General features: G+C 39.3%; 1 protein-coding gene across 1 annotated transcript in view; it reads left to right on the forward strand.

The window, feature by feature from the left end:
* cfap58 (cilia and flagella associated protein 58) overlaps window positions 1–17782 on the forward strand; it is a gene marked incomplete at both ends in the record, with an annotated part of 183719 nt that overhangs the window by 13762 nt on the left and 152175 nt on the right. Inside the window, one exon of the mRNA XM_079813233.1 lies at window positions 377–530. Within this exon, the coding sequence (XP_079669359.1) occupies window positions 377–530 (154 nt within the window). The remainder of the gene's footprint in view (window positions 1–376; window positions 531–17782) is intronic.

Here is a 17782-nt window from a genome sequence, read left to right on the forward strand (position 1 = left end):
ATAAACACCTAAAAAGGACGGTTTCCTGGTGGAAATAGCATTTTGATTCACCTCTAGTGTAACCTGTGCGCAAATAACCTCTGGAAAAAGCTTTCCTGTAATGATGAAGAAAGGGAAAAAAAAACTTATGCTCTCATGCTCATTTTATATCAATTACAAATCATTACATTTACAAATCGTTTGTATCACCCTTTAATTGTTGTTGCTGCCCCTTCGGTGCAATCTGTAAATGTGCCTTGTCAATTCCACGGATAATTAAAGCCCCCTTTAGCATGTCTTTATTTGAATATAATGGCTTTTTTTGCTAATGAGGGGCGCAATTATATCCGCACTGGCATAATCTTCATAATCAGATGCTCTGTTATGCATGAATCAGGAGAGCTTTGAAACAGAACAGAATCTCCAAAATTACCTCCATCACTGCAAACTTCCTACGCAGCACCACTATAGGAGTTGGAGAGGAGTTCAAGGGCTGGCAAAGTGTTGGCTTACATAAAGTAATCTTTCTGAAGGACATTCAGTCAGAGAAAGTGAGACCATTAAACTTTTCACCTGGTGAACTGGGCCTAGTTGAACTTGCGGCACAGACAGAGAAAATGGGCCATCCTAATAACTCGGACTCTTGAATTGGTCTCATTTTTCACTGTGTCATGTACAGTGATCATACTCGCAGTACCGCAGTACAGTTTGTATTTACACAGGTCAATTCTGAGTAATGATAATGAACATGATGTCCTTAGTGTTTAATTGTTTTGCAGAGCTGTTCATAATTGCGCATTGTTATTATTATGACTGTAATAATTCATCACAGTGTTGTGTACCATGATAAAGAACATGGATACAGTTTCACCTATTAAAAGCTGATGAATGTGGCACAAGAACCTTAATAAAATCAATAAACATTGCTCTATTACACTGTAAAAAATGATAGATGATTTTAACGGTAAAAGACTGTAAAAATGCCACGGTGAAAAAAAGTTAATTGGTTAACAGAAAGTTTCCGTACTATATACGGTGACTAACTGTAATAGATCTAACCGTACATTTAATTTCTTACTGTTAAATACCGTTTAATTTATAGTCTTTGGAAGTGAAAAAGAACAAGTCATTGTGTAATTTACAGTGAAAAAAACGTAATTTGACATTCCCAGAATTCCCTGCGTGACACTTCACATTTGATGTTTCTTCTTATTATTTTTTTTCAAATCAGTTATGTACATTAGGGTTTTATGTTACATCTAATATTGTTAAATTAATGTTTATTGCATATTTACCATGATGGTGTTTAGTGTTTGTGTGAATGACACCTACCATATTAGTATTGTTCTCCTTAAAGCTGTAAACTATTACAGTGTATATGTAATTATTAAGATATAAAACTATACATTTTATATTCGGGTTTTAACTGTAAAATAGACAGTAAACTAAGTGCTGTCCTGTAAAACCTAAAATGTTGCTACTGTATTTTTAATGGTAAAGTTCTGGCAACCACAGCTGCTGGTTTTTACCGTAATTTTTTTACGGGAATTTTTTTTTTACAGAATGTTTAACTTTAGAATAGATAGAAAAATAAAATAAAATGTCTTCTCTCCTGAAATTCTAGAGCTGGTTGTTTGTCTAAATCTCTTAAAGGCACAATATGAAAGATTTTTGGATTAAAATATCCAAAAACCACTTGAACAATGTTATTGTAATGCGGAGTGTTTCAGAAACAAGGAAGAGGATCCAAATGCAGTATAGCAGTTTATTAACAAGATTACATGAAAACATCCAAACAACAGAAGACCAGAGAATATACAAAACAGAATAATTCCAAACAAGGGGTTGAACAGAATTGAAAACAACTCGATACATCCACTAAGAACAACACCACCAGACAAAGAACATGAGAAACACAAGGGGTGACAGACAAACAAGACACACCTGGGAACAAACTGGTCAACAAGAAAAACTACAAAGGACTACAAACATGGCGCAAAACAGGAAATAACATAAAAGTCCACATAAGACCATGCAGGGGAACACAAGACAAGAATCATAACAGTTATATATTTTTTAAACCTGTGTACTTACATTATCCCAAACATTTCCAACAATGTTTAAAATACGCTATTTTAACCAGTGTTACGGTCCACTGCATCGCCTGCCAATGACGCCAAATCCGTGCTACCCTCGATTTCCAGTTTTACTCTCGCAGAAACCATGGAAACATCAAAGACGCTTTAATATATTATGTTTTATGAGGTGAGCAACTATTTGGGTACATTTATCAACAGAAAACGAATCATTGTTATACAGCATAACAGGGTTAGTCTCATTGTTTGAATCACTTGTTTTCTTGATTTACCACAAGTAAGGTTTTTACCATGCCTCGGGAACAACACTATTTTGTCAAGTGGCTAACGTAGCACAATCAGAGAGAGATTTCTCCATCATACAATATATTTTAATGAATTGCATGTCATTTAGCAACAGTCATTTAGTCATCCTGTTTTTATTAATATGATATTCTAATATTGATCTAAATTACTGAAAAGTGCAACAAGTCTCTCATACTAGCCAGCGAGCGAATGCACAGAGTAACATTATAACATAACTTTCAACACACTCAAATGTTTTAGCATGATTGTTTTAACCATGTAAAACAGCGATGCGTTACCCCAAATACGCAACGAAAAGAGCGGAAGCAGCCGACTGCAGCGTAAGCAATAATAACTCAGAGACTGGTGTTTCGCGCAGGTCTCTCTCATTAGCATTCACTCCCAAGGGCTCTAGCCGCGTCCTGCATCATACTACTGTAATGTTAAACGGTTAGTTTACCCGAATATGAAAACTAGGCCATGATTTACTCACCCTCAAGTCATCCTAGGTGTATATGACATTCTTCTTTTAGACTTAAAAACTCAGAATTATATTAACACCCTCGAGTCGGCAGTCGCGCCGGCGCGATCAGCTCTCTTTTTTTCTTATCAGTGCCCAAGAGACTCAAATAACTCATTTTTTATCATTCAGACAAGTTTTATACATCATTATAATCTGTTAAGTTTCTATTTCTTTTGTGTACAGTCACAATAAAAACAAAATGTTGAGCTTTTTGCAAAATAAAGAAAACAAACATGATGCGCGATCTGCAGCCTCTCTCTCAAAGACGTTCATTCAGATAGTCTTCAGAAAAGGAACTCTAGCTTAGTGAATACTTGTCTCACAAACATGAGACATATGTCTAAAGAAACACTGAAATGTCAGGTTTTAAACAATGTAAACCAAATCGAAAACAAATATTCTGTGTTCATGTAATCTGTTTGAAAAGCGATAGATGTTAGTCGCCCGCGAGCCACTTCATTATCTGCTAATGCGACCACACCCACGGAGCGCGCATTCTATTGAGATTCAAATTCTGACGATCCAGAGTCGACGGCCACACATCAACTCATACAAACATCTATTGAAGCGCTGTAACGTTACTTCAGCTACATCGTTTTGAGAAACGTTGAACAATAATCCTGGATTTATTCTCCTCATGAAAAGCTGTTTACGCGAGTAGTATGAAGCTGCAGACTCGGAGCCTGCTGCATCTACAGTCCCGGACCCAGAGTCCCGCATTCTCAGGCCCCTCGTTTTTCGAGACAGTGCCTTCTATCTTGTCAATTGGATTGTTTCTATTATTGCCATTAATTAATTTATTTATATGGGCAGGCCATCATTCATGGCCTATGTGAAATGCAGGCATTGTCCTGGCAGGAGGCTGAGGAGGTGTTCCTCACTGGCCTTACTTATCACCGTATGCTTGTAATTTGCATTTGCAAAAAAATATATAATTTATTATTACACAATATTTTTGACAATGGCAATTATTTTAGTGAAGTTGAGGAATTTGACAGAGCGATTACCAAACGAATGAAAAAACAGTCACCTACCAGAAAGTAAAGTTATTAATTTACCTTATGCAATTGAAGATGAAAAGTAAAGTCACTAACAAAATTCTTTCTTACTTTTTTCTTTTCTTTGTCCTTTTTACAGCAACATGATGTTTAGGTGATCGTTAAATAAAGTACAGAATTGTTTATTATTGGTGTTTTGTCTATTCTTATTTGAGTTAAGCTTTGCATTGCATTCAAAATATCAAAAAACAGGGTTTGTAATGTTAGCATGGTGTGTTAATTAGACCATTAGCATAGGTTGAACTGAAAGAAACATTGGAACTTGAATTGAAAAAACATTGAGGCAATATAATAATCACACAATATTAATATTAATAATAAGTTCAATCTGTAATTGTATCTCTTCCATCAGTAATTTTCTTTCAATTAGGCTACCACCCACACTCAAAAAATAACTACTGGGTAATTTGTTAGTCAGAGAACACAGTATGTTTTTTGGCACATGCACTGAGCAGGGAACGCAAATATGTTATTTTGTTATTATTTTGTGTGAATTTATTTGGAAAACTTTAAAAGAAGCGAGACCGTTATATTGCATCCGGAGTCTGAGAATGCGGGACTCTGTGTGCAGGTGTTATACGATCTTCCGAACAGCAGGAGGCGCTGGCTCGAAAAACGAGGGGCCTGAGAATGCGGGACTCTGGGTGCGGGACTGTAGATGCAGCAGGCTCCGAGTCTGCAGCTTCATAATGTTGGTTTACGCCGCTGATTGTAAGGTCAGTTTCCTGCATAAACATTTTTCTCTCAAAAACACAAGCATGTACATACATGTTGCTTAGATATTATGGTAGCCCAGTTTGTGCTGAATACAGTGTAATTACACTTTTGCCATTAATGTGTTTATAAGCAACTGAAAAAAGCACAAATATAAGAGCATGTCAAAACTTCTAAAGGGCCCCAAAACAGCTCAGATTCCTAGGGGTTAAAAAAGTCCTGGCTAATCCAAGCATTATAATGACATTGACTCGATGGGTCCATAAAAGTCCATACAAGTGCATATATTCATCATAAAAGTAATCCACATGACTCCAGGGGGTTAATAAAGGCCTTCTGAAGTGAAGTGGCATGTTTGTGTAAGAAAAATATCCATATTTAAAACTTTATAGACTAGAATAGCTAACTTCCGGCGGATTTCCGTACGCATCGATATACCACAAAAGACCCTTGACCCTTGACGCATGCGTATCGACGAACACAGAAGCGCAGAGGATAGAGCAAAACAAAATGTAGCATCTGGGGTTACTCTTTTGAACTATCCCTTTAATAAGACATTAATAAATTCGCTCATTCATGAACATGATTTCTGCCTGAGTCTGTCAGATTTCTTTCCATCGACTGTGGAGGTGAAGAGTCAAGACTACAACTCCCATGATTCCACACTCATTCACAGCATCATCAAGCTACGCCTTTCTTTGGTATAAGCAGCCCCATAGTGGCGAATATTACATATTGTGCCTTTAACCTGGCAAACACAACACATTATCACATTTCTATAATTCACACCCGTTTAAGGATTGTTAGGCTGTATGAATTTGGAACAGCTAACACAGTGATTTCTAAAACAATGTCCAGTTTTTTTGTCGTAAATGGAACACTATTTAAAAGTTTGTGATAAATTATGTTTAGTACCAAAGTTCGGGAGTAACACCCTCAAATGATCTACCTAATCAGTACAAGAGAAGGCCTCATATATATATATATATATATATATATATATATATATATATATATATATATATAGAGGCCTTCTGGGTTAGGGCCAAATTCCGAGCTCACGCCAAATACGCATACTCTGATACAAATCTGATTATTTGTAAGTGTTAACTTGAGAATGTTAGTTTAACCTTATTTTTATTTTTTTTACTAATAATACATTCTATTAACGTTTATATCGTAATATTCCATGAAGGTTAATGTTAACATTCATCATGTACATATAACATAAGAATGTTCTGAAAACATTGAAAATTTTCTCTCAATGTTATGAGAATTATCATCAAGAATGCCACAGTATGCCAAGAATGCTGTTCTAAGAACGTTTTTGTCAACATGAGAATGCACATCAAATATTAATGTTGTAAGACATTAAAAAAAAAAAAACATTAGTGGAAAGTGTTGGAACATTCCCTGCATGTTATCTTATTAGCTATCTTAGACAACCTAGTAGATCATCAAGGTGGTCAAGATGTTTTTTTGGAACATGGTAACTGGTCAAATAGCTGACTTATAATTAATAGCAGCTACCATATTCCAAAATATAGCTTCTAGTTTAAGTTGGATTTTTCAGCATGGGACAATATAGAATAGAAGAGCCTACTAACCTTTGTGTAAGTTTGGAAGTCTTTGAAACCTGTTCTGCTGTCCCCTGTGCAGTGCTCTGATTCCGGACACACTGTTGCCCATGACTGCTGCTGATGATCTCCAGATGTTGCACTTCGAGCGTCAGGCTCTAATAACTCACCCTTGTCGTCCTTCTCTTGAGTTGTTGTTGCTATTATGTCCGTGACAAGTCGGGTGTGAACCGACTACAGATCCACAAGTTTTTCTCTGCTCGATGAACTGTCATTGAAAAACACATCAGCTGCTCAAACGCGCCCAAGCTGCAGGTGGAAAGACGCGCGTTTGCGCCCCGGGAAAATGCGCGTCAAGCGACACTCAGGGAGGTTTGCAATGAACGAAGTGGAAACAAATTGGATGTTTTATGTAGGTCAGCTCAAAAACGATTTGATTTGCTAACTTTTCTTCCCTCAGATATTGGTTTTGTCATCCTGCTCTGGTGAGTGTTTCCTCCATCGGGGATTTAACGCGCATCTGTCGCTTCTGTTTCTACTTTAGAACCATCAGGATAATGTATCCTCATAATTATGTAACACACTCACCTATACAATTTGGCTTCTACTGGATGCTTTCTTATAAATAGTAGGGAAGCCAACCAATCAAAACGTCTTTATAAGAACATTATTTACCGCAAGATCAGACTTGAATAGCTCAGGTGTCGACGCACAAACTCATGGCAATGTGTCACTTAATTGGCGTCAGTTGACTCAACATTACACTTCAAGAAAATACGAGCAGAACAGGAACAGCCAAAACACATCGGAATAGTCACTCAAAGTTACACATTCCATAGAGTTATTATTTTCCAAGCTATTGTTGCCAAGCATTGGTGGGCGTCAACATGGAATGTGCCTAAAATTAGAAACAAATTATCTATTATTATCATGAATTATTATTCAGTACATTTGGACTTGATTATATAAACCAACCAAACATACTATTATTTAGTTTAAGGCATTTAACAAAATTATTATTAATAAAATATAAATGTTTGCATATATTCTCATTTGAAAATATTGGAATATATGCTAAAAACATTTTTTATTTGTTAATATTTTGAATGTATAATATAATAAAATATTATATTTTATGACAAAATAACAAATTGTCTTCCATACACTCTAAAAAACACTTTTGGTGCTATATAGCACCATATCTTAACAGGTTCTGTATATGATAGCGGTTCTATATAGCACCTCAGTCATCCCAATGAACCGCTGAAGCACCAAGATTTGGTGCTATACAGCACTTAAAGTGGTTCCCCTATGATTATGAGCCAAAGAAACACTTTAAGTGCCATATAGCACCATTTTTTTAGAGTGTATAAGGACATAAACATGAGTATTTCAGAAAATGCTAACACATTTGGACTAGACACTGATCTCTAGGAACTTCCACACCTTTCAGCGCATCATCTGACGTAATTCAGCATGGCTATGGACAGTGAAGTGCAATTATAAAATGATTAATCTAACATTGCCATATTATGTAATCGGCATGTTGCTTATCTTAGTACATGTGCAGATTTGTGATGACTTGTAGAAAGGATTTGTTTCAGGTATGATTGATAGGATCTGGGCCTGTATGGATGTCGCTGTTATACAGGGTGAAGTGGGATGGCTTTTGTTTGTGATACAGCACTGATACAGTTTTATACTCTCAATCCTTTTTTTTTGTAAACCCCCCTCAATGTAAATATATCAAAACAGTATTCAACACCTTTTTATGTGATAATTACTTTTTTTTTTTAACACAGGAACTGCGTTGAATTATATTTTGAGACAGTGGTTTTAATTATATAAAAAACATTTTTACTTTAATTTGAACTTAAGTTGACATAGGTCTATGATCCCTTTTTTAAAGCTGGAATGTATTTGAGTAGATGGTTTGTTACTGATCTAAGGTGGTCTACCAAACAGCTCGGTCAACTACATTGTAAAAAAGTATGATCAATATTATGAAAACATGCTTTAACTAATCAAAATAAGTTAAGCAGTTTTCTTTTTATAGGCTAAGTTATACAAGATTCAACTCAACAGTCAGTTTAATGTAATTTAAGTTGATTGTACTTAAACATCTACGGCAGCATTTTTTTTCTCACAGTGTAATGACCATAAATGCCCAGCAAAGTGCAGCTAGAAAACATGTAAAAGCAACACACCATATACACCTACCAGGCATAACATTATAATAATTAGTATTAGTAACAACTAATATTGTGTTGGTTCCCCTTTTGCTGCCAAAACAGCCATGACCTGTCGAAGCATTGACTCCACTAGACCCCTGAAGGTGTGCCGTGGTATCTGGCACCAAGATGTTAGCAGCAGATCCTTTAAGTCCTGTAAATTGTGAGGTGGGGCCTCCATGAATCGGACTTGTTTGTTCAGCACATCCCACAGATGCTCGATTGGATTGAGATCTGTGGAATTTAGAGGCCAAGTCAACACCTCAAACTCATTATTGTGCTCCTCAAACCATTCCTGAACCATTTTTGCTTTGTCTTAGGGCACATTATCTGCTGAAAGAGGCCACAGCCACCAGGGAATGCAGTTTCAATGAAAGGGTGTACATGGTCTGCAACAATGCTTTTGTAGGTGGTATGACACATGGATGGCAGGACCCAAGGTTTTCCAGCAGAACATTCCCCAAAGCATCACACATGTCTCCGCCGGCTTGCCTTCTTCCCATAGTGCATCCTGGTGCCATGTGTTCCCCAGGTAGGCCTAAGTGACGCACCCACAGCCGGCCATCCACATGATGTAAAAGAAAACGTGATTCATCATCCTTCCATTGCTCCATGGTCCAGTTCTGATGATCACTTGCCCACTGTTGGCGCTTTCGGGCAGTGGACAGGGGTCATCATGGGCACTTTGACTGGTCTACGGCTATACAGCCCCATACGCAACAAACTGCGATGCACTGTGTATTCTGACACCTTTCTATCAGAACCAGCATTAACTTCTTGAGATATTTGAGCTACAGTAGCTCGTCTGTTTGATCTGACCACACTGACCAGCTCCCCACGTGCATCAATGAGGCTTGGCCGCCCATGACCCTGTCGCCGGTTCACCGCTGTTCCTTCCTTGGAGCACTTTTGATAGATACTGACCACTGCAGACCGGGAACACCCCACAAAAGCTGCAGTTTTAGAGATGCTCTGACCCAGTCGTCTAGCCATCACAATTTGGCCCTTGCCAAACTTGCTCAAATCCTTACGCTTGCCCATTTTCCTGCTTTTCACACATCAGCTTTGAGGACAAAATGTTCACTTGCTGCCTAATATATCCCACCCACTAACCGTGATGAAGAGATAAACAGTGTTATTCACTTTACCTGTCAGTGGTCATAATGTTATGAATGTATCTGTACTGCAGTGATCAGTAAATGTTAAGGCTTTCGCTGTTATTTGACATGGTTCATGTTAGGTCATAAACGTTTGATGATTAATAACCAGACAGTTTTAAAAAAGTGTCCACCTTTTCCACAGCTTACAGCATATACTTACATAATTGTCAATCATCCTTTAAAAACCACCATAAAAGTTAAGTTGATTTCTATTCTGTGAGATGTTGAAGTTTGATGATCCACTATGATGTCAGATAAATTAAAACATTTATAGAATGACACAGCCCTTGTAGCAATTGTCATTCAATTTTAACAGGACAATTGGTCATAAAACTAATTTGTCCCACTTTCTGAACACACCCTATGCTATACAGTATACACACATTTAACCTCCTTAGACCCAGCCACATTTTTTTTTTTAAATTTAGTATTTTTTCATGCCATTGTTTAGAAACAAATGAATCTTTTTTTAATGATATTTTATTCATATGTTATGTCCTCATAAGTGGACACCAGGAATCAGTTGTTTAAAAAATAAAATTACATTTTGTAGGCAAAAACAATGGGATTTTTTTCATTCACCAATGCATGTTTCAGGATTTTTTACCCAAACTTTGTTTAAAGATGATTCTCAACTATGCTATGAAAGATATAACGTACATAATTGATATATAATTTTACTTTATGCAATATGTGGGTAAAATGTGTTCTTGGTGCAAGATGTAATGAAAAAAGAAATGTAGTAAGTTGGCAACATTTTCATAATAATATCTAATATTTTATAGGAATATTGATTTGTCATTTCTTTCCCTATTTACTCGTTGTGTCTCCCAAAATGCCCGATAAACATGAAAAATACTACAGTATATTTTAGTAAAATTACAATACTATAGTGTTTTTGAACCATATAGTAAATACAGTAATAAACAAAGTGTAGTAAATACTACTACAATTTACTGTAGTATCTTTACTATAGTATGGTTCAAAAACTCTATAGTATTCACTAGAGTAATTTTACTATAATATACTATAGTAGCCTATTTTTTTTTCATGTGGGCCCTGTTTCTTAACAACAACAACAACAACAACAACAACAACAACAACAACAACAACAACAACAACAACAACAACAACAACAACAACAACAACAAAACAAATCTTATTCTGATTAGAAACCCCATAACATTTCCCTGAGATGTTGATTTATAACAAACTATTTGAAAAGTAGTCAGATATAAATGATAATTATTTCAAATTATCAAGAGTAGCTACTAGTTTTGTTCATTCGGTCATTTTTAAAGACCTTGTTGTCCTGGTGAAACCTCAAAACAAAGTATCTCTGAAAAGCCCCGTAAGTGCTCTTTACAGGACCCAGACTTAAAACTGTGGCATGTATGGTGTCAGAGAAATTCACTAAAATATAATGTCCTCGAATGTGGACAGTGGCAGCCAGGAGGAAATCGGTGATTAAAACACTTCATTTTTCCACTGCTCCTCATTATAAGACATTGCACTGTGTAAAGCTGCCACCTAGTGTAAAGAACAACACATAAACAAAGCAGGATTCATGCACTAAACAACTTTGATATAGATGAACAAGCTTTACTCATTATTGTTATTTTAGATGTCGTATCGCTGTAAAATAGTTTACAGCAATCCCTTCATGAGGTACAATAGTTGAACCGCGAAGTGCTCTGTGTCGCGGTTGTCAGGCAACAAGGACGCGTATCCCCGGTGACCAAAAACCCCCCCCAGAATTCGTGCGTGCTTCGAAGCAAAACACGCACAGTATGTGTTTGACAGTTTATTAAATACAAAACAACAACATTTTGAGAGTTTTAGAGAGGACCGACAAACGACCGCAATGGAGGAGGTATGTTAAACTGAAACTTTTGGCTTACTGTGGAGTGAAATATCAGCGACTAGTTCTAGATCTTATTAGCATCTCAAACACTGAATTCTAGCTGTGGGCCCAGTGAAATATCTTTCATATTTAATGCATTACACTATACCTTGAAGCATGTTTCGAGTTGTCACAATGAAGTGAAGAGTCAACATTAGGCTACAGTCTATGCTAGATGAAAATAGCTGCAATATACACTAAATATAGTTATATTTAATACAAGATAAATAAATAGGGTAGAGTGGGGTAAAATGCCCCCACTCTGACAAAGCAATTTGCTTTATATGTTTACAAGCAAAATGTACAAGCATGTAGAAGCATTTTTTAGCTAAAATATGAAAATCTATTAATGAACCATGCTGAAAATCAACCTTTTAAAAAAATAAAAAAATAAAATAATGTTAGCTGATGGTAACTGGCTGGCTAACTAACTTTTTAACTGACTAACTTTTTGAATATAAAGTCAAAATATTTTTATTCAACCACATAACTTAGTTAGATTACATTTGATGGAAAAACAAAGAATGTGATGTTCAGAACATGGCAACTACAGTAATTATGGGGGCGTTTTACCCCAAGTGGCTGGGGGCGTTTTACCCCACAGACTATGTTTGAAAAAATAATAATTATGTCATTCTGAAAATATAAATATATTTTCCTTAAATAACAAGTAATCCCTAAATACAGCCCTTGCTCTGCTCATGTCATATACAACTTTGATGTTCTGCAAAACAACAAGCTTTAGAACACTTTTTTTCTTACTGTTAAAAATTAAACCACTTAAAGGAACACTCCACTTTTTTTTGAAAACAGGCTCATTTTACAAGTCCCCTAGAGTTAAATAGTTGAGTTTTTCCATTTTTGAATCCATTCAGCCGATCTTTGTATCTGGCGGTAGCACTTTTAGCATAGCTTAGCATACATCATTGATTCTGATCAATCCATTAGCATCTCATTCAAAAAATGACCAAAGACACTTTCAATATTTTTCCTATTTTAAACTTGACTCTTCTACAGTTACACCGTGTGCTAAGACCAACTGAAAATTAAAAGTTGCGATTTTCTACACCTATATGGCTAGGAACTACTTTCTCATTCCTGCGTAATAGTCGTGGATCTTCGCGGCCGTACCATGGCTGCAGCAGCACAATGATATTACGCAGCGCCTGAAAGTAGCCCCCAGCTAGGTAACTTTCAATGTGACCGGCACTAAGTTCGTGTAGCTGCAGAGAAAGTTTCAGGCTTGCAGCCGACAAATTGTGTTGTGGATTTAACTGTGTGATTAGCCATGGTTCTGTGTGTTGTAAAGGGCTGTGTTAGTAAGTCGAGGGTACCACCATGTTTCACAGAATACCAACGAATCATTGCGCCGCTGCAGCCATGGTACGGCCTCGAAGATCCGCTACTATTACGCAGGAATGAGAACGTAGTTCCTAGCCATATAGGTGTAGAAAATCGCAACTTTTCATTTTCAGTTTGTCTTAGCACACGATGTAACTGTAGAAGAGTCAAGTTTTAAAAAGGAAAAATATTGAAAGTGTCTTTGGTCATTTTTTGAATGAGATGCTAATGGACTGATCAGAATCAATGATGTATGCTAAGCTATGCTGAAAGTGCTCCCGCCAGATACAAAGATCGGCTGAATGGATTCAAAAACGGTAAAACTCAACTATTTAACTCTAGGGGACTTGTAAAATGAGCCTATTTTCAAAAAAAGTGGAGTGTTCCTTTAATGTGAAATCATTTTTGTGTAAGCTTTGTAGTCAAAACCTCTACATCACTCTGGTCAACGTAGTCCATAGCAACAACAAAAACATATCTTGATTTCATCTAGTGGTTATTTTGGGAAAAGCAGTTTACGTGGTCAATTTTATGAAACTTTTTCCAGGTAAATAAGTGCAGGGCTCGTCATTAACGCTCGTCCGGGACAAGCAGATTTTTTGAAGGGGCAAGTGAAAGAGAATTTTACTTGCCCGACCGGACAAGTAGCCTGAAAAAAATGCAATTTACAAAAAATAAAAAGGGAATCATCAAAATGCAAGAATGATTCTGCCTTCATTTAGTGTAAGTGGCGATCGATAGTGGATAATAATATAATGTATAATGAACGTCTCGGTTACATATGTAACCCTTGTTCCCTGAAGGAGGGAACGGAGACGCCACGTCGGAGTACCGACGAATAGGAATCTCGCTCGCGAGAGCCAATCTACTTTGGGTGTAACTAAACGAGCCAATGCACATTGGCATTCAATGATTGCACCAGGTGCTCATGCCACGCCGTGCGGGTATAAATGAGACACAGGTGATTGCATCAAATCAGCCTTTTGCTGAGGCGCCGAGTAGGTAGACAGGCACCCCAGCAGGGTACAGAGGACATGGGAACGAGGGTTACATACGTAACCGAGACGTTCCCATTCAGTCGGTCACTCTCGAGAATAGGAATCCCTACCAAAGCGCCATGGCCTCTGCCCCCATCCAGTGCCCTGTGTGAGCCGCCTGAGCTCTGTTACCTGATGAGACGGGACTCACACCGGGAAGTCCATCACTGCTGTTCCGCATGACCTGCTCAGTGGTTATTGGATAACACTGGGAAAGCGTAGGCAGATGCAGGTGGCCGCCCTCGGCGACGAGCAGGCTGAGGGGCTGCCTGCGGCGGGGTGGAGACAGGCAGGATGTGACTGATGGCCTCAGTCTGCTTCTGTGCGGCCGAGAACTGCTGGGCGAAGTTCTGGACCGCGTCGCCAAAGAGGCCGGTTTGGGAGACGGGGGAGTTAAGGAACCCGATCTTGTCTGTCTCCCTCATGTCTGCCAGACACAGCCATAGATGGCGTTCCTGGTCCACCATAGTGGACATCGCACGACCCACAGCCCGTGTTGTAACCTTCATTGCACGAAGCGCGAGGTCCGTTGCGGTTCTCAGTTCTCGGAGAACTGCGGGATCGTGACCACCCTCGTGCAGGATCTTCAGTGCCCGGGCCTGATGAACCTGCAACAACGCCATAGCATGTAAGGCGGAGCCTGCCTCTCCACAAGCCTGGTAGGCCTTTCCGATCAGATCGGATGAGTACCTACAGGCCCGGGAGGGGAGACACGGGTTCCCCCTTGATGTGGAGTTAGGGCACAGTTGCATAGCAACGGCCCGTTCCACGGGAGGAACCTGCGTGTATCCCTTTGCAGGTCCGTCATCGAGGGTGGTGAGGGAGGAGGATCCACTGGGCTGGTTTCGGGCAGTAAAAGGTGCCGTCCACGACCTAGTGAGCTCCTCGTGCACCTCCGGGAAGAAAGGAACCGGGGTGGGGCGCTGAGAACCAGCACGGACCACCCCGAGAAACCAATCGTCCAACCTCGAGGGTTCGGGACACGGTGGAGGGTTCCACACGAGCCCAACTCTCTCGGCGGCCTGGGAAAGCATGGCCATCATTTCTGGATCAGTATCGGGCACAGCGAATCTTCCCGAAGGAGTCCCCTGCGCCGACACGTCATCTCCCGAAATATCTGACCCTCCCTCCGATGCAGCGATGGACATCTGGTCCTCGAGAGGAGCCCCGAAGGATACGGATGGTGCACACCTCGTCGATGGCCCATCGCGTTCCAACGGCAGCTCTACTGGCTGCGGAGTGCGAGAGGGATGAGGGTTCCCGGGGGTTGGTTCCCTTGGGGAAGCGCGCTCACCGTAACCCTCAGATCACCCGCGCTACTGCCTGAAGTAACCCTTTGTGGAGGGTTAGATCGAGGGCAGAGGCACGGGGACTCGACGCCTTGCGAGATGAAGTCTAGACCGCAACTCCGAAATGGTCATGTTCCCGCAGTGAGAACATGAGTCATCCACCAGCGCTGCCTCAGCGTGCTGAACGCCCAAACACGAGATACAGCGCTGGTGACCATCCCTTGGTGACAGGTAACCACCGCATCCAGAAACACACAGATAGAATGTCATCTTGAAAAAGACGCAAGCTCTATCTGTGTTTGCTCTTCCAGAAGTACGCTCTCCTTGGTGCTGAAGCACGCAGGGGGCGGGGTCGCGGCGACACAGTCAGGAGGTGGGTGCAGCCTGACGTGCGCGCTCTCTCACACAAAGGCGCTCTTTTACCAGCCGTAAGAATGGCTTTTCAGCGCTCTCCACCTAGCGCACCGAACCAGCTATGAGAACAGCCTTTGTGATTGCTCTAAACAAACAACACAGAGAGATGACCCGAAAACCACATGACCCGCTGCTGTGCCGTCACACCAACACCGACTGAAGAGATCGCTTCCGAAAGGCGGCTTCCGTATTCAGTCAGGACTGCAAGTAGTGAGTGATATCTGGCGTTACCATCTACCACTCGGCTCCGAAGCAAAAGGTTGATTTGATGCAATCATCTGTGTCTCATTTATACCCACAATGTGCATTGGCTTGTTTAGTTACACTCGAAGTAGATTGGCTCTCACGAGCGAGATTCCTATTCGTGGAATCCGACGTGGCGTCGAGAGTGACTGACTGAATGGGAACTGACGTTTACGTCCTTGAAATGGTCTATAACGTTGCGCTGTTGATGCTCGCGCAGCCTCTCGAGGAGAAATCGAAACAAATGTGCGCCGCTCACACAGAGAAACTCCATTAACACACTGCCATAAACATGTAGAAATGTGGAGTTTATTTATATTTTTAACATATGATATAGTTGCAACGTCACATTACCAAGAGTGCTGTTTTCCTGAATAACATCACGACTGAAAATGACACTGACAGTTCCATAAACAATTATTAACATTAAGTCACTTACACTTTAGATGCAATATTGTGTGTTTTTGTCCGATTTCAGCAGCGAAAATAGTTCCAAAAGATCACAGCAGAACGCGTGTCACCGCAACAGCGTGTTACTGAATGATTCAGCGTTTTGAATGAATCGGTTGAATCAAAGATTCAATTACCTGTTTGTAAACTGCCTCATTACCAAGCGGCAACCTCCCGCAGTTTCTCTTGAAGCCAATACGTAAGTGGCTTAAACTGCAATTCATCGATTGGCCGCTAGAGACAGGCTCCAGAAGGGAGCAGAATCTCTTTGAGCCCCATGTTAAAATGGGCAACTTTACAGCAGAATAAAACATGTTTACAGTCTGGTACAAATTGTGGTTTTGGTCTATACGACTAATTTAGCCCTTCATGACAACTGTGAAGGGGGTGAATTTTTTTATAGCTCATTCGTTTACATTATATAAAGCATTAAAGTTCTGCATAATTAAGGGCGTGGCCACTTCGAGAGACAGGTGGAAAGCCATTTGTCTGCTGTCCGTTAGTCATCACGTCACTTAAGCTCCGCCCACGTCCTGCCTTTTTGCCCATTTTCTGTTATCCGGGAGTGACGCGCGATGACGCGCTGCCAAGATGGCAACGGCCATCTTGTCCATACTTTGCTCTTCAGAACGGCTCATCAGAATCCTATGGGTGACGTCACGGACACTACGTCCATATTTTTTTTACAGTCTATGCTCATTACTGAACGAATCGACTCAATGACTCACTCCTTCAGACGTTCACCTGCCCCCACCTACTGGCGTTTTAGTTTCATGTTTAAACATTCTTTCCAACTTTTCTTATTTGTATATTCAAAATATATTTAAAACAATCTCATAACATTATTTAATGCAGTTGTAATTTTTCAGTGTAAACTATTTAATTTGATTGGCAACAGCCCTATAGTGTCTTATTCTAATTTAATTTATTGATCAAATTTAATAATATAAAAGGAAAGCTGAAGCATAGCCTATATTTAATAAGATTAGGGGAAAATGCCCTTTGTAAAAAGGTAAAAATATCACAAATATGCAGATTTAAATATGTCAAAGCTGATTGAAAACTGGTGAGAATATTGCTTCAGAATAAATGTTATTTACAACACACACACACAAAAAAATATATATATATATATTTTTTTTTTTTCCAGACAAGCACATTTTTTTACTCGGACAAGTGAATGACAGATTTGCATGTGAACAAGCTTAATGTCGAGCCCTGCTAAGTGTATTTTGTAGCATTGTCAACATTGTTTAAAACATTAGCAATGACCAATTTGGTTTATGCTTAGCGAACACAAAGTGTATCTACTATTTCTTCATTTCAAATGCTATTTAAAAGAACACAAATGGCACAAATTCTCAGAAAATGTCGCACTTTAACTGTATTCACTCTATGTTCTCTACTCTTTTAATAACATAAGTGTAAAACCATTTGATTTTTTACAGCAGAAATTGCAAATTGACCACTAATTATTAGTCT

Source organism: Gobio gobio (genome assembly GCF_949357685.1).
Source record: "Gobio gobio genome assembly, chromosome: 3".
Classification (NCBI taxonomy): Eukaryota; Metazoa; Chordata; class Actinopteri; order Cypriniformes; family Gobionidae; genus Gobio; species Gobio gobio.